This window comes from Osmerus mordax, chromosome 17 (assembly GCF_038355195.1).
Source record: "Osmerus mordax isolate fOsmMor3 chromosome 17, fOsmMor3.pri, whole genome shotgun sequence".
NCBI lineage: Eukaryota > Metazoa > Chordata > Actinopteri > Osmeriformes > Osmeridae > Osmerus > Osmerus mordax.
This window is the reverse complement of record NC_090066.1, coordinates 1488001-1509603: the sequence shown is the minus strand read 5'-3', so window position 1 is coordinate 1509603 and position 21603 is coordinate 1488001. Positions and strand designations below refer to the sequence as shown.

The 21603-nt window shown below is 45.9% G+C and overlaps 2 protein-coding genes across 3 annotated transcripts; one reads left to right on the top strand and one right to left on the bottom strand.

Moving 5' to 3' along the window:
• Nucleotides 1-190: 190 nt before the first annotated feature.
• Nucleotides 191-2636, bottom strand: LOC136960442 (tripartite motif-containing protein 29-like). The gene is made up of 2 exons (XM_067254940.1): nt 1877-2636; nt 191-213 (listed from the first exon to the last, which is right to left on the bottom strand). The coding sequence occupies exons 1-2, from the start codon at nt 2634-2636 to the stop codon at nt 191-193; spliced, it is 783 nt and encodes a 260-aa protein (XP_067111041.1).
• Nucleotides 2637-5099: 2463 nt separating this feature from the next.
• tspan11 (tetraspanin 11) lies at nt 5100-20794 on the top strand. Of its 2 annotated transcripts, XM_067254350.1 has the most exons (9): nt 5100-5188; nt 7251-7353; nt 8731-8922; nt 11742-11816; nt 12981-13085; nt 13285-13443; nt 14823-14909; nt 17270-17389; nt 19177-20794. In XM_067254350.1, the coding sequence occupies exons 2-8, from the start codon at nt 7267-7269 to the stop codon at nt 17342-17344; spliced, it is 780 nt and encodes a 259-aa protein (XP_067110451.1). In that variant the 5' UTR covers nt 5100-5188; nt 7251-7266; the 3' UTR covers nt 17345-17389; nt 19177-20794. The 2 variants fall into 2 exon arrangements, with proteins under 2 accessions (XP_067110451.1, XP_067110453.1); XM_067254352.1 differs by lacking the exon at nt 17270-17389.
• Nucleotides 20795-21603: the final 809 nt, after the last annotated feature.

Sequence of the window (21603 nt, the reverse complement as noted above, 5' to 3'; positions counted from 1 at the left end):
GTCCATGGTAAATAATTTCACCCTTGTTGCAACAGTTGGTGCAAGCATCCTTCTGCTTTTCCTACTGTTGCTCATTGGTTACTGGTTCTCGGAATTCTAACATTCTTCTGCTGGTTGCAATAACCTCGACTCCGGGTCGCCGGAATGTTTTGGGGGATGCCTAAAAAGTTCAACTTGGCTCCCACTTCTCTCACTTGAAGGTTTTCGCCTTCACTGGCATTGAACAAGTACAGAATTTTAACCGAGACCAGTCGTGATGAAAACGTTATAAATCTAGACTTCCCACGCGCCAGATGCCTTCTTTCACCTTCCCACCAGATTTTCCCAGAGAAGACGGAATATGCTCTCGAGCAATGGCCAACCAATAAGATTCTCTGCTTGACGCTTTCGCAGGATTCCCCACGGAGGCGAATCCTTGAAGCCTACGCCGGTGTCTGTCCTTCTATCAAAGCTCCATTCGTGCTTATAGTATAATGACAAGATCTTATTGTCGAACTGAACGCCGGCTGAAAGGGACGCCGGCTGAAAGGGACACCTACTAATCGTTTCGGGTAGAATGATATGTAGCTGAGCGTAAATCCTCTAAGAAAAGTAAAAAAATAAAGAATTAAAAATAAAGAAATCGATGAAAATGTTGATAGATTATAATGCCACTACCTATTTAAACCACAATCATAACCAAAAGCAAACAGCATTTAATTGTTCACAATTTGTCCCATTTAACTTCACCATGCATCCACATTCCTGCAAAGATTCCCAAATTCAAGAATAGATCCAAGAATGTTCTAAATCTGAGCAAGCTTTCTCTCTCTCCCCTACTGAATAAATGCATTCTATCAATTAAAGTAAAGGAACATGTCTGAAACATGCATTTTATTTTCCTTGTAAGAACCAACAAATGTAGGGCATAGGTTACCAATCATTTATTGTCAAACACAAATCTTTTAAATGTTCACATCAGACAGCAATTATTTACAACATTGATATCTATATTTTTTTTTATAGTATCCCATAATACAAAAGAGGAATGATTTCTCCTCGTCCACACTTGTATCTCCCTAATCTTTTGGTTTGGGCCGAAATAACATTTTTGCTGTGAAAACATCTGAAACAATATGGTATCATACCGTTACATCATACTGTTGCTAAAGCAGAGGATTGTCATGCTATGAAGCTATAAAGACATAAAATAATGTATATGGCTAAAACTAACTGTGTGTGATAACAGGAGAGATGATCAGAGGAGCAGCGTTTTCACCCTTTCTATTCAGATGAGGGGAGAAGTATGGATAGATTCTTTCAGTGAATCTACAGTTCATGAAAGAGTAGATGTGACATGCAGCCTCAACGTCATAAAAGGTCACCTGACCCTCTTCATAATCAACAAACACCCCCACCCTCTCTGGCTTCTCAACAGGAAGTGAGACAGGGGGTTTTGTGAAAGCACAAAACCTTTTTTCCTGTAGTCGTATGGTCCAGCATCCAAGATCAGGTCTCAGTTTAACTGCATCCTTCCTATTGACTGATTCCTTTGCCACTCCTATGATCCAGTCTGTTTTGTTCTTAACCTGGACCTCATAGTAAGATCTCCCTGATGTAAAGCCCTGGTTTGCTAATACACCGAGACAATAATCAAACCTTTTTGGGTTGTCAGGACAAACCTGTTTTGTTGTTGCCGTTCTGGCTTGCTTACAATTCTCAGATAAGACAATTGAAGCACTGACTGTTTCAGGGTCAAAAGTCAAGTCCACTGAGCACTTCTGCATAGTTTTCAACTCGACTTCACACAACCTTTTAGTTTCTGTATCTATCTCTTTACTCAGTCTCTCTTTCAGTTCAGACAAAGCTCTTCTAAGGGTCCCCACACACAGATCACTGTGGACTCTGATCTCAGACCAGTCCTTGGTGTGTGGAGGGCTACTCAGGGATGGGAAGCTCTGGAGCAGGTGGAGGTGGTCCTCAGTGTGTGAGAGCTGCTCCAGATCAATACTTCTCTCATTCAGCTCAGCGATTTCCTGTTGCAGATCCTGGATGAGCCTTTCAGCTCGCATCTCGTGTGCTTTCTGCTTTTTCTCAATCAGCGCTGTGAGATCAGCCTGGTTTTTCTCAATGGATCGTACCAGACTAGTGAAGACATCAGCGCTGTCCGATATCACTTTCTCAGTTTGTTTCTTACTGAGATCCACTGAGTGTTTGATCTCTTTAACCTTTCTTGATCGCTCATCCACCATCTGCTGCACTCGGGCCATCATCCTTCCAAGTTGGGCCATTTTCTCTCCATACTCCTCGTCGACAGGGACAGTTTTGTGGGTCATGTGATCAGTGGTCAAACACAGAATACAAATACAAGTCTGATCACTTTTACAGAACATCTCCAACACTTTGTCATGCTTCGTACACATCCGCTCGTCCAAGTTCTCCACAGGGTTGATCAGTTTGTGTTTCTTCAAAGCTGCCAGTCTGTGATGAGGCTCCAGGTGAGTCTCACAGTAGGAGATCAGACACACCAGGCAGGACTTCAGTGCCTTCAGCTTCGTCCCAGTGCAGACATCACAAGGAACTTCACCCGGCTTGACCGGACGTTGTTCAGAACCTGTGTCTTTCACGTGAAATGACTTCTTGAACTGGGCAGCCATTTCAGAAATTGAAATTTACTCGTTTTACTCCTGGAACAAGTGCGTCTTTAGCCTTTTCTTGAAGGTGGGGAGACAGTCAGTGTCTCTGATGGAGGTGGGGAGTTGATTCCACCATTGGGGGGCCAGACAGGAGAAGAGCTTGGGTTTGGAGCTTGGGTTTGGGTAACAGACAAATAAACGTATTTATGTAGATAAATGATCCCTTGTTAATATGTAAAACCCTGTCGAGTCTTCCACGTCTCTATTTGTTCCATTTTAGAGGTGACGTGCAGCAGTTGAACTCCGCATCTCTGAGTGCACGCGTGCTCCCGCGGCCAGGGGATGCAAATCCTGGCAGGGATACGATAAGTGCCTTTGCACGACACCAGTATATTGGAGAAAGTCATTGCTTTTATGTTGCATTCATACAAAGTGATGTTCCAATCCTCCTCCCCAAACAGTACTTTTTATTCTGTTATTTCCCAAGATTCATTTGAAGCAGATACACATTCGTCAACATACCCTCTCTCCATTACACAGATCTGCAGTGGCCTGTCTTCGAACATGTGGGCTGAGCCCTGCGACCACCGCCGAGAGCGAAGGCAGACATTAGCGGGCTGCAAACGAGAGTCATAAACTAATGATGTTTCAACGGGACAGGGTAGCCAGGCGCTGACTGCGGGTGAGGAATAGAGATGAGCTTCGCTTCTGATGGGGAATTTTACACACCGTTGTTTATTTCTCCCTCAGTTCAGCTTTGTTCATCTGTTCGTTCGTTCTACACGGGTCTATTTGCAAAGAGCGTTCGAGATGAAGGAAAACAAATTGCGTCTGAATTCAGAACTGTGATGATTGATCTTGGAAAACAACCTGGATTGGTTCAGACTAAACTACAGCTGCAGAACTCCCATGTTTACTGACATTCAGAAAGATTATCCAATATATGTTAGGCTACAGGTGTTGCCTGCAGTTCTAAGATATAGGAATCTAGAATCACATCCAAGGGCAGCCTTCCTTTTAGCCTCTGGTGAAAAACAGACATGATGGACACTAACTCTCTCAGTAATGTGGTTTGAGGTAACTGATTGTTCCTGTACCAGGTGACCACTCCACAGAGCCAATCCTGCAGCAGTCCATCAGTACCTAATGGTTCCTGTGGCCTTATTGGGTTACAGAGATGGGTTTGGAGGCACACACTGAGCCAACGTAGTACCGTCTTTGTTTAGTTTTTGCAACTGAAAGGCGAATATACATTTACATTTATTCATTTAGCAGACGCTTTTATCCAAAGCCACTTCCAAGAGAGAGCTTTACAAAAGTGCATAGGTCAATGATCATAAACAACGAGATAGCCTCAAAACATTGCGGGCGGCCAAAACATGAACATTGTGAAAAGCAAATAAGTGCCAATGGGAAGAAACATAAGAGCATGTAGTTAAACAAGTTACAATTAGACAACATGAACCTCAAAAAGTGCAAGAGGCTACCTGTAGGAAAGCAAGCGACAATAATATATATGAACATATATGAATATGAACACAAACGGAGGAAATGACACAGCATTTTCTAGTTGGTAGTCAGTCAGCTATTCATAGCAGCCCGTGAAAGATTAAAGGGATTGCAATTGCAATTGTGTCTAGTTTTGCAAGCCGTGCAAACCATGCCTTTCTTAGAAAGCCATTTATGGTTACCATAAGGCGCTTGTTTAGGATTATACTGCTTTTTCGTACAAAAAAACCATTTTATACATTTATTTTCAGATAGAGTAAAAGCCACGCCAAGAGCTAAAACGACTTGAGTGGTTCTAAATTAGTTGCGGGAATGCTGAAGTGACCTATGAACCCAAACAAGATTCCATTCTGTACAGCCTCCCACTCTCCCGATTGCGTTCTCTGCGTATTATACATGCATTGTGTAGCCCACCTACATTTCACTTGCTCAGCAGTCTGTCAATAATTGACTGTTTAAAAACTATTGTCAAAACGGACAGGTCAAATAAATACTGTTCCCCATTTCTGGTTAACTGTCAAATTAGCCTTTGACTGTGGGGAGTCAAACGTTTGCCACTCAGTCAACAAATTACTTTGCATAATAAAGAGCAATTTAATGATACAACCGCCTGCATTGTCATTGACCACTTGGTGAGAATATACGTTGTCAACAGAATAGGCCTACATAATATTTTAAATTTCCCAGAATTCAAAATCTGTTTCCAGTCAGATCCCAAATCCTGCCATAGGCCTAATGAGGTTTATTTATTTTTCAAAATGTTACTAATTTACAATGTGTCTTATTTAAATACAGCCATAATTTCAGGTTTTTATACTAATATTAACTTGTAACTTGCATTATGAGATAAGTTGTGAACACCCTGTTAGCTACACACTGATAATAACCTAAACGCTGCAGTGAAATCAATGGGGGCGGGAAGCCTCGCGCAGTTTCATTTCCTTTTCACCCCTCAGTGACCCTCCATCCTAGACTAGAGACAAGGAGCAACAAGCTTGATTGAATCAGCCGGTGGTACTACCGTAACTGGACTATTTATCCGTTTATTTGCAAACGGTGAGCTGGTAAGTAAAAACGTTATGTTCACTTTTTGAACTATACATTTCTGTTAGCAACACGAGTTCGTTAACTTTATAGCCTACAGGCTTTTGTCCAATGAGTTTATAACACCAACGCAGGTGTTTGTTTTTCTGTTGGTCGGCCTTCGAGTGAATCTAGAATGTGTTGGAAGTGAATAATCATTAAATATGTCGAATTATTCTGAAGTGCACAGTGGGGTTCTATAGCGATTCTTCTACGGTCAAAGCCCTTTAGTTCGACCGTGTGAAAGTCCGCGAGAAAGAGCCTGTACACGATATTCCTGCCTGCTGCACCGGAGGGAGAGATTTGACGCTGTCGACATCCCCAAAGCTGCTCATTTCCATCTCCCATTTCGGTGTAGGCTACGTTTTTTGTTTGTAAGAAATCAATTTAGCCGACCCAGCAGCGCATGCGGTCGGAATAGTCGAACTGCATCACGACCAGAAGTGTCCTTATACAAGTCAGATTACAAAAACATTACATGGTTTCAGCAGAACAGGTTTATTATGCCTACAATGTGTTGTTCATTCCCAATATGCAAGCGACCAGAGCTGCATTCTGATGTTTTCCCCAACATTGTTTCATAGTAGTTATATTTAAGAAATAATTATATGGATTAGACTGTTTTGACATAACCAAAAATTATGGACTCTAAACACCGAAAGAGAAAACAATACAGTACGTGGAACTTTCGAGTCTTGAGACTTGGAAATGGGAATAGATTTGCGGCTTGTTTTGACAGCCATGGTGGTATTCTTCTCTTGCTGGCTCAGGCTGCGGTTCCAAGAGAAAACAGGAAGGTTACAGATCCTCTCGTCCTGAAACTACCCCGAGATCAGCCCACCCACACATGCTACAGTGACCCAACATTATACTTCACTTTGACATCTCGAATACCTTTAAAAAAATATTTTATTTTACTTTTATATGGTGGAAGTCCTGTCTCTATTTAACAGCAAGCATGTGTTGTGTCATGGTGGGTAGTGTTTATAGTCTGTTGGTTAGGATGGACATTGCTAATCTATAATTACCAGCTGCTTAGAAGGTCTCATGGGACGGTCATTGTTGCTCTTCGCTTCAACACAAACAAACAGAAGCTTCTTTAGGCATCCACTGGCATCTCGGCCTGCCTAGTGATTGGCTGATTGATCTGGTGTGGGCATGCGGCACAGGAAGTGCCCTGCATCACCTAGGATTTTGTTTACAGTGGCACAAGTGTGCAGTTGATTACTGATTTATGAACAGTATTTATAGATAGCCCACCGCAATCTATAATGGACTCGTGGATGTGCATAGTAAGAAGAATACCTAATCATCTTACATGTTTAGGCAGCTAATCCGCAGGACTGACTGCCTCCTGTAGACAGGGGCTTAGACTGATTGGTTGTACTGTCCAGTTACAGAAAGCTGAGAGAGTGAGATACTTGGCCTTATTTAAAAATCAACTCGAAGCTCAGCTGGAACGCTGTTGTCAAGTCGGATGTGTCAATCTAAGCCCTTCAGTGTGTCTGTCAGTCAGGAGATGGTGAAACGTGTGTGTGTGTGTGTGTCGTGTAGCCTGATGTCTTGCAACAAAAATAATAATTTTTGGTGCCGGCAGTAAGCTATTGCTTTGACATTTGACACCTTTGCACAAAGTGTGCAGTAAGTGTGAGGTGAATCATCCTTGCTGGGCTGACACAGCGACACAGCTGCTTGTCAGGGTGTGAAAGAGGGACCATCGTTTTCAACTGAGAGTTCCTCTGTTTGTGCCTGTCTCTGTCTGTCTGGGCCTTGTCATTATCCTCTCTCTAAACAAACCTTTACGACCATCCACACCCTTGTTGAGGTTTGTTGAAACAGTTCCTCGCTTTCGAAACAATGTCTGTATTTTGATTAGTCATTCACAAATGTCAGTTAACTTCTGGAAGAACTATTCTAAGCCCTCAAGCGACTCGCCTGAATGCGTTGTTAGCTGCTAACAGGATTCTATTTTGTTATGTTCTGTAAACAGTTTTAAAACCATCCAACCGTTGTCCATTTTGGTTCTGTTTCCTGTTTTCCCAGAGTTTTGACCAGGGAGATGTCTGCCTTGTACAAAGATGACCAGGAGGACTGGATGACAGTCTGCTTCAAGTACCTCCTGTTTGTCTTCAACTTCCTGTTTTGGGTGAGTACCAGACAGGGGTGTGACACAGCGTGCCTGAAGCGCAGGTGCCCTTTGATATCTGTGGCAGGCACAGGGTGAGGTTAGTGTTAGTCAGGAGTGGACTTGAGTGGATCGTGTAGTGAGTTGAACATCCATCCTAATAATTACTGTCTGTCATTGCGGTCGATTCTCTCCTATCAGCATAAGATTCATCCCAAACAGAACAGAGAGAGCGAGAGAGGGAAAGGAAGGAGGAGATTTAGTGAGGCAGAGAGATTGTAAAAAATTGACTTGGCTCAGAGTAAATGTATTATTTAGGTCCTGCCTTTGTGGCAGCGAGGTACTCTGTATAAAACCTCCTCTCACGCAGTCTTGTTGGTTCAATATTTAATTTTACAGTTAGTTTGAAATACTGTGGATACTGAGCCCTCAGGCCAGAAAACTCTTCAGTCAACTGGGCCCAGAGGCTGGACTGAGAGAGGCTCTGGAGAGCTTGAAGAGTGAACAGTGGGTGGAAGACAGGAATACAGAAATAGTTGGGAAAGACGTTAGCCAGAAGATTGCTGCGTTTATCTCACTATGAAGGATTTTTGACCCTTTGCTGCGCCCTTCATCCTCTGGCGCTTTGATGTTGTTTTAGAATCCCCGGAAAAACCCTTACCCCCTCCCCATACAGATTAAATGCCCTTATAATTATTAAAGTTTAAATCGTTTTTCCTGGCTTGATTGAAGCACAGATCGACCCAAACAGAATCCCCGCTTTATTTAAGGATGAAATATAATGGGGCTGTTCAGCTGGTGCCCGTCTCCTGCCAGTGTGACCAAGGCCAGCCGGCTGGAACTCTGTTGTTGTGGTGTTGTTGCCGGGGAAGGAAAGGGATGGGACGTTAACTGGCAGAAACTCTCTCAGGCATTTCCTTCACGTCCGCCCCTGACAGTGATGGGAAAAACAGCGTAAGAACACACCAGGACAATACAACCTCCAGGGCTGTGTCCGGGATTGGTTGCGGAGATTAATCATCGCGGTCTAGACAACGCTTTGATCCCCGGCTCTCGTTGTGTCATATGTCTCTCTGAGTCTCCCCCCCTCTCTACCTCTCTCTCTCCCCCTCTCTCTCTCCCCCTCTCTTTGTCTCTGCCCCTCTCTCCCTCCCCCCCTCTCTCCCCCCCCCTCTCTCTCTTTCTCATGGCATTGAATTCTCTTTTATGTCTCCCTTTTATTTGTTTGACCTTCCCTTTTTTATTCTCTCTTTTCCCTCTCCCCGACCCTCTCTCTTTTTCTCTTTCTTTCTGTCAATCTCCACCTTCTCACTCCCTGTCCTTGGTGTTGTCTTGTTTGCCCTCTCATCTCCTCCACCCTCCAAACCACACATCTCTCCCTCCCTCCCTCCTCTACAGGTGGGTGGTGTGGCAGTGCTGGGCGTGGGCATCTGGACCCTGATAGAGAAGAGTGACTACCTGAGTCTGTTGGTCTCCAGCACCTTCGCTGTGTCGGCCTACATCCTCATCCTGGCCGGGGGACTGGTCATGGTCACAGGCTTCCTGGGCTGCTGTGCTGTCATCAGGGAGCAGAGGAGCTGCCTGGCCACGGTGAGAGAGCCCTTCCTGGGCAGAGGGACTACTCTAGCTCCCTGGTTTTAGAAGGCCCCTGGGTCTTACGTTTTTGGGGTTAGGTGTGTTTGTGTGAGAAAAGAAAATGGAACATCTGCAGTCCTGGCTTTGCTTTCAACAGATTTAAACAAGGACGAGAACCTGGAAGCGTATACAGTCTTAAAATAACAGAACGACTTAGTTTGTTCCACCTCAACCACACTTGCACACCTTCATCCACAAGCCACGTGTCTAATTTAAACCCTTACCTCTCTCTCCTCCCTTCATTACTCTCACTCCACACCCCCTGACTCATAACCTCATTGAAGCCGTTCTCATGGGTGCATGTCGACCCCTTGCAAAGCTTGCAAAGCTTCCTCAGCCTCTGGGGAGGGAGTGTACAGTGCCTCTGGCTGACTGCCCGCTTCCCTAACCGCTGAGTCGCCCAGATACACCAACTAGACACAGGTAGTCACAGGTGTCAACCACAAAGGCTTCTCAGAGGAGAGGAGATTTCACAGGGTGGAGTCAGGTGGCTGAGCGGTTAGGGAATCAGGCTAGTAATCTGAAGGTTGCCAGTTCGATTCCTGGCTGTGCCAAATGACGTTGTGTCCTTGGGCAAGGCACTTCACCCTACTTGCCTCGGGGGGGGTATGTCCCTGTACTTACTGTAAGTCGCTCTGGATAAGAGCGTCTGCTAAATGACTAAATGTAAATGTACCTGACAAATGGGCTGACGAGGCCCTTACTGTCCTCGTTCTTTGAAAGAGACAGAGGAGAGCGCAGGCAGGAGGGGAGCAACGGTACGACTATTTATAGAGCGGCCATCTTGGTGATAAATTGAGGTGAGGGAGAGAGGGGTGGGGGAGGGAGGGATGGGGTAAGGGGGGCATGAGGAAAAAAAGGTTGGATGAGGTTGAGAGGGAAGGGAGGGTAGAGGATGTGGTTGGACTAAATTCAGGACAAAATGTGTTCTGTTAAAATGAGGCATCAGGGAGTTGATCGGATATACTGTTGGTGTTGATAAGGGTATGGAGAGAAAGTGTGTTTGTGGTTACTCTACTGTGTATTTACATGTAGAGTTGGGGCTTCAACAGACCAGTACAGCAAGGACTTATGGACACCGAACCAAAGGGTGTGAATAGTTTGAGATGGTGGGCGTTTGAGCCCTGCAAACGGGATGTATGAAGATGCAGTAACTGGTGTAGCGTTTGATGTCTAATGACTGCTCCCCCTGCTGTTATGTGACAGCAGTCTTCAGCATCATTTGTTTTCCACCAGCGCAGCCTGGCCACATGTGAGGGGGCTGCCAGCAAGCAGCTGTCCCCTGTAATGTCCCTCTGTAATGTCCCCTGTAATGTCCCTCTGTAATGTCCCCTGTAATGTCCCTCTGTAATGTCCCTCTGTAATGTCCCTCTGTAATGTCCCTCTGTAATGTCCCTCTGTAATGTCCCTCTGTAATGTCCCTCTGTAATGTCCCTCTGTAATGTCCCCTGTAATGTCCCTCTGTAATGTCCCTCTGTAATGTCCCTGTGTAGCGCCGCTGTCAAACGCTTTCTGTCCTGTCTCTCACTAATTAGCCACTCTGTGTGTGTGTTTAGTGTGTGTTTTGAAGTGTGTGTGCGCGCAGAATGTTTGTATTCCGTGTGTGTGTGTAAGGTTGTAGGTCTTGATTTGACGAGCTTGCCAAGCGCTAGTCTGTCAGTGTTTCTGCTGTGTGGGCGGGCAGAGCTTGTTATCTCTGCCGTTTTCATAATATCCTCCTGCCCTTTTCATACGTTTTTTAAAGCAAAACACTCTTAGGAGAGAAAAAAATGGCTTCAGTGTCTTTTTTCCTTTTGCTTTGATAGTGGATGTTGATGGGGCACTAATTAACTAATGAGGCAGCTAAGGCCCTTCCTCAGAGATGACTGGGTTATTTTGAGTCTGTCACTTCTAGAATACTAATTGTTTGCCGTGTCATGCTCACTGATCGACCTGTGTTCCACCACACCAAGACATCTATCATAAAGGATGCCATTTAATAAAGAATTACATTTATGTTCTATGTTACCTAACAGATCTAATTACATTGATGTAATCGTGAGTTTGTTTGCTGTATGAGACTGGACTGGTTTGACACAATGACCCCTGAATGTGGAGTAATCTTTAATCATCTCAATATCAAAGCCGTTATGAACTCATGAATATTGCTGTTAGTGTTGAGCTGCTGCTGTGAAGACAGAACATATGAGTCTGAATGACCTTTCACCTCCTGCCTCCCTGTCACTCTGTTCCCAGGGAAACGGAGATGAGTTCTGTGTCAAACTCCTGATGCGTTTGACAGTTGACACCTTAAAAGGGCCATCGACAATCAAGCCCTCTCTTTCTCCGTCCTTTCTCTCTCCATCTGTTCATCTCTACATCATTCTCTCCCTTCTCTCCGTTTGAACTCATCCTCCTCTGAGAAACGCGTCTTGCGTCTGTCAGGTCGACTCTTAGGCTGTCTCGCTTTTCCTTTTCTGTCTCCCAGTAATGGAGGCGAAACAATGTGAGAGGATGTCACAATAAAATGGTCATTTTTCGATACGGGCGATGATGCGTGGTCGTGATGTTCTGAAGGGTGACAGTTGGAAAGGTTCTGTTGATCTGTTTCCTGTGTTCTGTATGTTGATACTACGGTTATTTACCAGTTCTCTTCTGTCTCCTCCCCCCTCCCTGCCTCCTTTTCTTCCCCTGCCTCTCTCTCTGCCTCTCTCTTCCTGCCTCTCTCTCTCTGCCTTTCTCCCTGCCTCTCTCTCCCTGCCTCTCTCCCTGTCTCTCTGCATCTCTCTCTGCAGTACTTCTCCTGCCTGCTGCTGATCTTCCTGATTGAGTTGGTGGCTGGAGTCCTGGCCTATGTTTACTACCAGCGGGTGAGTCACAGCTGTATTCCTCCCCTCCCTCTCTCCTCCCTCCCTCTCTCTCTCCTCCCTCCCTCCCTCTCTCCTCCCTCTCTCTCCTCCCTCTCTCTCTCCTCCCTCTCTCTCCTCCCCTCCCTCTCTCTCTCTCCTCCCTCCCTCCCTCTCTCTCTCCTCCCTCCCTCTCTCTCTCTCTCTCTCCTCCCTCCCTCCCTCTCTCTCTCCTCCCTCCCTCTCTCTCTCCTCCCTCTCTCCCTCCCTCTCTCCTCCTCCCTCCACATCTCTTCTGTTTCCCCCCACAGTCTTCTATTCCATCCTCTTCTCCAGTCATCTGCTCATCCTGTCCCCTTAACGACCTTAACCTACTTCCTGTATGTTCTCCTATTCGTTGCATGTATTTCCTCCCCCCTCCCCTCAGGCATACCTGGTCCCTAGGGGTAACCCTCTGAACCCTGGTCCTGTCCTGGATCCACACGGTCACTCACCCTTTCCTTCACTTCCCTGTCCTACATAGTTCCATACCTCCCCTCCACACATTTAGTCATTTTAGTCATTTAGCAGACGCTCTTATCCAGAGCAGACATTCCCCCCGAGGCACGTAGGGTGAAGTGCCTTGCCCAAGGACACAACGTCATTTGGCACGGCCGGGAGTCGAACTGGCAACCTTCAGATTACTAGCCTGATTCCCTAACCGCTCAGCCACCTGACTCCACCCTGTGAAATCTCCTCTCCTCTGAGAAGCCTTTGTGGTTGACACCTGTGACTACCTGTGTCTAGTTGGTGTATCTGGGCGACTCATCTCCTGATGCACCCCCTCATACACCCCCCCCCCCCCCCACACACACGCACCCCTCCCATCACCACTTCACCCCCCCAGTGATCCTGAGATCAGTCCCTTTGATCTCAGATACATCTGCCTGTCACTCTACTCCCAGTCAAAAGAGAGAAAAGCGTAGCAATGTCCTCTGTCTACCGTCCTCATTCATCTTGATGGATATAGAGTGGAATTGTGGATTATATCCATTTAAAGATAAGAACACTTACACACGCACACAGGCCTTCGGTGACACGATCACCCCCGCATTCATATAATCTATTCTCGTTCTTTACAGACACATACGGACACACACACCACACACACACACACACCCTCTCACGTCACCCCTCTCTCCCTCCCAGCTCAGCGAGGAGCTGAAGCTGAATCTGAACCAAACCATGACGGAGAACTACGCCCAGCCTGGGAAGGACTCCATCACTCTGGCCGTGGACAGGCTACAGCAGGACGTAAGGACTACATTTCCCACAATCCCTCAGAAGTCACAATGGTTTAATCATTAAACTTAAATGCCTTCACATAGACCCTCATAACCATCTCTACACTGTAGCACACATCACTGTCCTTCTATGCGAACCACCAACATTATATTTTTACAGGAAAGACTGTCGTTCCAACAAGTGATTCAGATTTTTGTCTGTCCTGTAGTTCAAGTGCTGTGGCAGCAACAACTCTTATGATTGGCTGCACAGCGTGTACGTGACATCACAGGAGAAGGAAGGCAGGCTGGTTCCTGACAGCTGCTGTAAGACCATCACTCCTCTCTGTGGAAGGAGAGACCACCCATCCAACATCTACAAGGTGGAGGTGTGTACGATGGATGGGAAACAAACATCTGATATCTACAAGGTGGAGGTGTGATGAATGGGTGCAAGGATAGATGCTTGGAGAGATCAACAAGTGTCCTTTATAATGATAAAAGGATACTGTATTGATGTTCTCTACCCTTGGGCTGCAGTGTCTGCAGAGAGAGGCATGGAACAGGATATTAATGTTTAAGACCTTTCTGGTCATTGCTAATGGATCATAACTCATCCGAACCCATCGTATCACACAGTGTAGCGTTGCTTTTAGAGCCATCCGCCGTTTGCACAGCAGAGGAAGTGTCTTAATGAAATATATCACAGACCAGAGACGTTTGATATTATTTCAGCCACGAGCAGTCTTTAATGTAATCTTTAATGTATCGTGTTTCATCTGAGTACGTACCGCAGAGTAAACCTCTCCCTTTCCTTTGTGTTTTGTGAAACTCAAACAAGATAGTTGCGTACGTAGGATGAGAAGTGAGACATGCCGTTCGGTTTGTCAGACTGACTTGATACTTGGCTCCAATAGTGTAAGCTCTCCGGGGAAATGAATAAAAGGTTTTGAGGTGTCGCTGCTTTTTATCTCTGACACCCAGAGCTGTGGAAGACGTTGTGTCTCTTTCAGACGAACGTCTCTTTCAGACGAACGTCTCTTCACCCACTCCTCGGCCCCTTTAGAAACAAAAGTGAGCCTCTACTCGATAAAACTCTTCCAGCCCACGATCCGGGGACGGCGCTCAAATATTTACTCGTCAGAAGTCGTCGTCTCCTCTCACGCCCCCACGCTCCAAGTTCTGCCTCACCTCTCTGAAACGTCTGAAAGGTTTTTGTTCCTGTTGTTGAGTGAAGTGGAACATCTACAGGTTAATGTGTCACTACCTTCTGCTGTGGGGAAAAGCCCCACGCTAAACTAGAGAAGTTTCTGAAAAGAGGCTCTGTTCTTCACCTGGACTAGACTCTCACATGAGTAGCAAAAGCCAAGTAGAAATCAACTGGAGGAATGCACTTCAACACAAAGGAAACTAGGAGGTTACTGAGTTTCTCTCTCTCTCCCTCCCTCTCTCCCTCTCTCTCTCCCTCCCTCTCTCCTTCTCTCCATACCTTGGCATTAGAAACTGCCCCCTGAGAGCCTGAACCTAATGGAAAACACGCTTTTCTCCCCTCAAGCGCTGAAAGCCCTTTATTATGTTGAAGCTGATTTGCCGCAGTGTCGCGTCTCGCCTTTCAGACACACACACACACACACACACACTGCATGTCAAGCTGACCTGCAATAATTTGGATATGGTTTATATCTGATGGCTTCAAAATAGGGATTGTGTGTGTGTGTGTGTGTGTTTTGTGGAAGTAGACTCCTGACCTCTAACCTTTGTCCTACAGGGGGGCTGTATAACCAAGCTGGAGCAGTTCCTGGCGGATCACCTGCTGATCATCGGAGCCGTGGGGATCGGCGTAGCCTGTCTGCAGGTAGGCCCTCCTCTCCACATCCACACACCTGGACAGGCATAGCCTGTCTGCAGGTAGGCCCTCCTCTCCACATTCACACACCTGGACAGGCGTAGCCTGTCTGCAGGTAGGCCCTCCTCTCCACATCCACACACCTGGACAGGCGTAGCCTGTCTGCAGGTAGGCCCTCCTCTCCACATCCACACACCTGGACAGGCATAGCCTGTCTGCAGGTAGGCCCTCCTCTCCACATCCACACACCTGGACAGGCGTAGCCTGTCTGCAGGTAGGCCCTCCTCTCCACATCCACACACCTGGACAGGCGTAGCCTGTCTGCAGGTAGGCCCTCCTCTCCACATCCACACACCTGGACAGGCATAGCCTGTCTGCAGACAGGCCCTCCTCTCCACATCCACACACCTGGACAGGCATAGCCTGTCTGCAGACAGGCCCTCCTCTCCACATCCACACACCTGGACAGGCATAGCCTGTCTGCAGACAGGCCCTCCTCTCCACATCCACACACCTGGACAGGCATAGCCTGTCTGCAGGTAGGCCCTCCTCTCCACACCTGGACAGCCACGGGCTCACCAGGTGGTTTCTTGTTTGTGAACAATGTCAGCTGGTCTGTCTTTAATACGGCGGGCTGAATGAAGCCTGCGGGAGACGAAGAGAGAGCGATTGAAAGCACAGCGAGACAGGCCATCTTGCCATTTCACCCATTCAGTCCTGACACGGGTCAGAGCAGAACGCCACGAATGCACTCCCGTTTCTGTCTGTCCATTCCTGTCTCTGGGCTGTTATCTGATTCCACTCAGGTCTGTTATTAGATTTACCTTCAGTCCAAAGCTCTTAAGCTGTAATTCCTGGGCCCCATTGAAGATGTCTGGAAATGTTTACTTTCTCCCTCCCATCCAGCAATGCTCCGTCCCTCTCTTTCTGTCTCTCTCTTTTTCTCTCTTCCTCTCTGTCTCCCTCTTTCTCTCTGTCTCTCTCTTTCTCTCTGTCTCTGTCTGTCTCTGTCTCTCTCTTTGTCTCTGTCTCTCTCTGTCTCTGTCTCTTATCTGTCCTTCCCTCTCTCTTGATCTCCCCCTGTCCCTGTCTCCTTCCCATCCAGCAAGGATCCGCCCCTCTCTCTCTTTCTGTCTCTACCTCTCATCTTTCCTTCCCTCTCTCTCTCTCTCTCTCCCTCCTCAAAAGGTTTGTAATAATCCAGGAAATGGACGGCTCCTCTCCAGCTAGCATCGACCTGCTCCGTGAAGCGGGGTTCACGTAAACGTCCTGAGCCGTATCGATCCCCACGGCCCCCTGAGCTCATCTCTCTGACGGAGCTCATCTCTCTGACGGAGCTCATCTCTCTGACGGAGCTCATCTCTCTGACGGAGCTCAGCTCTCTGACGGAGCTCAGCTCTCTGACGGAGCTCAGCTCTCTGACGGAGCTCAGCTCTCTGACGGAGCTCAGCTCTCTGACGGAGCTCAGCTCTCTGACGGAGCTCAGCTCTCTGACGGAGCTCAGCTCTCTGACGGAGCTCAGCTCTCTGACGGAGCTCAGCTGGGTGAATGTTGCTCTCTGACAGGAGCCTTGTTGCTGTACATGGATGGTTTGTGGAGGATCAGAAATATCACGGCCTTCCTAAAGACATGCGAGTTACAGCCACACCTGGTGACAGGAAGAAAGCCTTCCACACTTCCTTTGAAAACTCCACACTGGGGATTTTGTGGGGTTGCATACAATGTAGCACCCACTGAAACAATCATTGTAATGTTAGTTCCGACCTTTGTGGTCCACCAGTATTCCCAGGGGCCAGCTGGTTCCACCAACTAATGAAATTCCACTTGCAAGTCAGTCATTTGATCGTGTCACCCTGGTAACTGTTGACATGGGGATGTCGGACTAAAACATTTCATTAGCAGGAAACCCCTCCCTTGGAAATCATTTGTTTGTGACCTAACGTTCCTCTGCATGCATTAAACACACACAAAACAACTGTATACACAATGAGGTCTGTTAAGAGAGCTTATTTGACTCTGAACCGATTTAGTTACCATGCGTGTTAAGGTTGTCTTGACTGATGGCCTATTTAGATCAGCTTGGATGCTCTAGAGGCTTCCTGTCTTGGGGTTTCACTTCGTATTGTTTCACTTTAATGTATGTCACTTCCTGTCAGTTATTAATGTCTGTCCGTCTTGTATTCCTCTCGTCCTAACTGTTGAATCAATTTAATTTCAAAAAAAAAATTCTGTGTTTCTTCGTTGTCCTTCAGTTTTTCTCCCTCCTGTGTGTCACACTAACTGTCCTGTGTGTGTGTGTGTGTGTGTGTGTGTGTGTGTGTGTGTGTGTGTGTGTGTGTGTGTGTGTGTGTGGTACTACACCCCTGCAGCTGGCTGGGGCAGTGTTGACGGGCTGCTTTATCTATCTGCTCTATAAAGAAGAGGAAGACTTCTCAGCCGTGTGATTGGCTAGCCTCTGTTTGGTCCCTGCTCAACCGGGACAGGACAAGGTTGGAGTGCATTGTGGGAACTGCAGTTCTTTGTCTGTGCATGCTCAGACCCCCTGCAACTGTGCTTGGCGTTGTGGTGTTCAGCGTGTGTTGGCATGTGTGTTTTCCAATTCCTGTGTTCTCTGTGAGCACATTTCTTTGAGTATCTAATGCACAATGACAAAGTCTATTCTATTCTCTCTGTGGTAACCACTGTGCCTGTCTCACACACAGGACCACCCATCGCTGCAGTGAGCTTTGCAGTAACTTGCTTGTGTCCATACTCGATGCTGTATGACTGTCTGGCTGAATAGGCTTTGATAACAGTATTCATTTTGTCTTCGATGAGAAAGTCAGAGAAATAATGAGTAGAGCAAACTGGATTCAGTCGTAGCAGAGGAAGTTGTGACATCACACAGCTGTGACATCACACAGTTGTGACATCACACAGCACATAGGACAGAGAGACACAGGGTCACTCTCAGTGCCAGTAGGGGTTCTCTCATTGGTCACTCAGTGCCAATAGGGGTTCTCTCATTGGTCAGAGTTTTTTGTTTCTTGTTGCCTTCTGCCTTGCTCAGTGGTAGCGTTGTAGTCTTGCTTACATTTGTTGTGCGTGTTAGCCAGGAAATTTAAAAAAGGCACGCAAAGACAATAAATAATATTGATCATGCCACCAAATACAGATTATAATTTAAGTAATGAGCCTGGTCTGAAAATGTATGAAGTAGAGATGTTATGTCGGCCTCTTATCCAAACAACCCGTTTTCCTCCTCCCTCCCCAGGCTCATTCCTGCTTGACCCAGTTTAACTTCTCAAAGCCCACAAAGTATTGATTGGAATTTAAATGATAGAAAACTTTCTTTAAGCGAGCTGAGTCACCCAAAAAGTTTAAGATTCAGTCTTTGTTAGCACTTTGATTAATGGACACGATTCTCCCTCTCTTGACAACCTGTTCGCCAGTAATCATTGTTCTCTGAATTATTGAGCAACACTCTCCTTGAATGTTTCGTTTTTGGGGAAAATCGTTTTCTTGCCTTGGGGTGACTGTCCCTGTACTTACTGTAAGTCGCTCTGGATAAGAGCGTCTGCTAAATGACTAAATGTAAATGTAAGTCATGAGGCTACTTGAGTACACTAGTTTACCTCAGTTATGAAGCCTGAGGAGTGAAGTCCAGTTTCAGGTTGAAGAGGTGTGGCTGTTGGCAAACTTGGTTGAGTACACAAACTCTGACACTGGGCTATCGTCGCTTTCAAACGTGTCATTCGTGTGAAGCCTTCCCTCCTCAAATGTAACAAACAAATCCTATTATGCCCTTTTCATTCCCTTGTACCACTGCAGCATAATCCAGTATTTCATCCTAATCTTTCCTGCGGCCTAATCATATGATCTCATTTATGGATTACTGGATTAGCCTTTTGAGGTTGTTGGAACTTCCTCAGAGAGAAAATGGCTAAACGAGTATTTGTGAGGAGATTATCTTTCCAACGGCCACAGAGGGAGTGGTAGCATTCAGCGTTGGCCTCTTTCTGTACCCCTGCACGCTCACTGTCACACACACGCAGCCAAACGGGCGCATGCTCACAAGCAAGCATGCAGTTAAGTCATACACACACACACACATACACAACCCATCACTGCTGCTACGGCGACCGCATGTCAACGAGTCTCCCATAGTAACCAAACACTGCTACCCCTCCTTCCCACCAACTCCTCCCGCTTCTCAGCAATCAGGCTTCCTCTGCTGTGATGGAGATTGACCTTTCTCCTACACTTACAACCCTGTGTGTGTGTGTGTGTGTCATAGATCTGTGGGATGGTGTTTACCTGCTGCCTGCATAGAAGGATCAAGATGGACCCTTACTGAACCCACAGTCTGACGGAGCACCTTGCCTGCTGTACTCCCAGTAGTCGTGAACTTTGACCCTGTGACCTTATTGGCCTAGGCTGACCAAACACCCCCCGTGACCCTACCATAAAGTAAATCCAAACACGACCACGTTGTGGAGTTGAGCTTTATCATTATAGAATTCTCTGCTACTGAATATACATTGACTCCCATTGTCTTCCTGGCTGAGTGATATCCAAGCAATGTGGAGACGCATGCTTTTCTCTGAACTGGAAACCGTACTGCTTTGAATCGAAGGTGTCTTTTTAACAGAGCATAAACCTGGCTCATGGTAATGTGCAGTAGTGGACTGGACTATAGTGTGTAAGGACTGCTGCTTGTGAATGGTGGGTGGGTCTTTACAGTACCGTGTGGAAACCAGTGAGTGCCTCGACAGGTTATACTGAATAGAAGTATGTCTGTTTGATTGTATTTCATTGTAATGTCAAATCCACAAAGGGAGCTTTTTCGTAATACAATGTTTGATCTATATTGCTGGAAATTGTATTAACTAGTCAAACTTTAAATAGGGAACAATGTTCTTTGATGAAAATATATAACAGAAGATATATTTGACCAGAGTATAGCTAGTGAAAATGTAACTTTACTGGATTATTAATAAAGCACTGACATTTTATTTTTTACATTTTAACTGACCAATTTTGCATCTTGACTATCTTGTAACTGTCAGTTAGAGATGTATGTACGCAGTAAGACCATCAACGGCCTTGTAGTTACCTTGGATGACTAAATAATATTTGCATCTTTCCAGCCACATTCATTCTCCAGAACCTTTGAACATTCCAGAATTGTTGGGGTGTTCTACAACAAAACCCTCCAAATATGTCCTGTTAGATGAAACATTCACAACAATGTAGATCATGAGGCAAATACTGAACGTATGGGTGTTATTTTAAATAGGTTAGATTTTTTGCGTATTGAATTCATCTTCCATCTGTAGTCCCGTCCACTGTCTGAAACAAACCCGCCATCTAGTGGTCATCGGGGGTGTCACACCTGTGTGAGGTTCCTAACATGACGCTGGTGTAAACTCCAAATCGAAATACAAAGTGATCCTTTTTTACCTGACCTCAAGAAGCAAATGGACCTTATAGATGTTATTAGTTAATTCATGAATGAGTATTCCTCATAAGAGACTAGGGAGTCACTGTAATTTTGATGGTACCACCCTCATTAACTACATACGGAATTTCCTCTTGCTTGATAACATCTCTTACATGAATATTCATTACTATCAAGATGCAATTGTTTTGTGTGTATGCATACTACTGTACATGCCGCAGTGATGACCTCCTAGAAGTGTTGTTTTTGATGAACTCTTACCCGAATGCAGATGCCTTATTAATGAACAGGGTTATGAGTAAACGGATGATGGAAATTCATACTTTTAAGAATTAGTTTGTCTAACATCCTGGAATAGCACGTGCTACTGACTGATCTCTTAAATATGAAATATATTCATTGATGTGAAAATACATTTGTCTTAATTTTGTATGGGCTGAATAAATATGACTATATTGAAGTTTTGTCTGTCTAAAATGTATTTTAATGTTGTAGCCATTAGATAGAGCTCTGTCAATAACGCCCTGTCCTACTCCATTCCACACCTGACACTGTTCCTATTTTTATCACACATCAAGAATGCACCGTGGGATTGACCTTCTACATGTAACCATGGTTGATTGACTCCATTAGACATCGGCCATAGTAAATGTCAATCGTCAGGATGTGACAGAGTCTGATCCTCCACTCATTTAACCCCATCCAGCCTTCCCAGTCCACCTGTGTGTGTGTGTGTGTGTGTGTGTGTGTGTGTGTGTGTGTGTGTGTGTGTGTGTGTGTGTGTGTGTGTGTGTGTGTGTGTGTGTGTGTGTGTGTGTGTGTGTGTGTGTGTGTGTGTGTGTGTGTGTGTGTGTGTGTGTGTGTGTGTGTGTGTGTGTGTGTGTGTGTGTGTGTGTGTGTGTGTGTGACTCAGCAGGATGATGTAACACTTTGGGGCAAAGATGCAGACCAGAAGTCCCTAACAGAGAGTCAGGTGGCTGAGCGGTTAGGGAATCGGGCTAGTAATCAGAAGGTTGCTGGTTAGATTCCTGGCCGTGCCAAATAATGTTGTGTCCTTGGGCAAGGCACTTCACCCTACTTGCCTCGGGGGAATGTCCCTTTTCTTACTGTAAGTCGCTCTGGATAAGAGCGTCTGCAAAATGTAAATGTGACAGGAGGCCAGGATGGCTCACGTTTGTGTGTGTGTGTGTCACATGATGACCAAGAAAGATTTCTAACATTTCTAAAGATCAGACCTCTGGCTGTGGATGCGTAGAATCACCC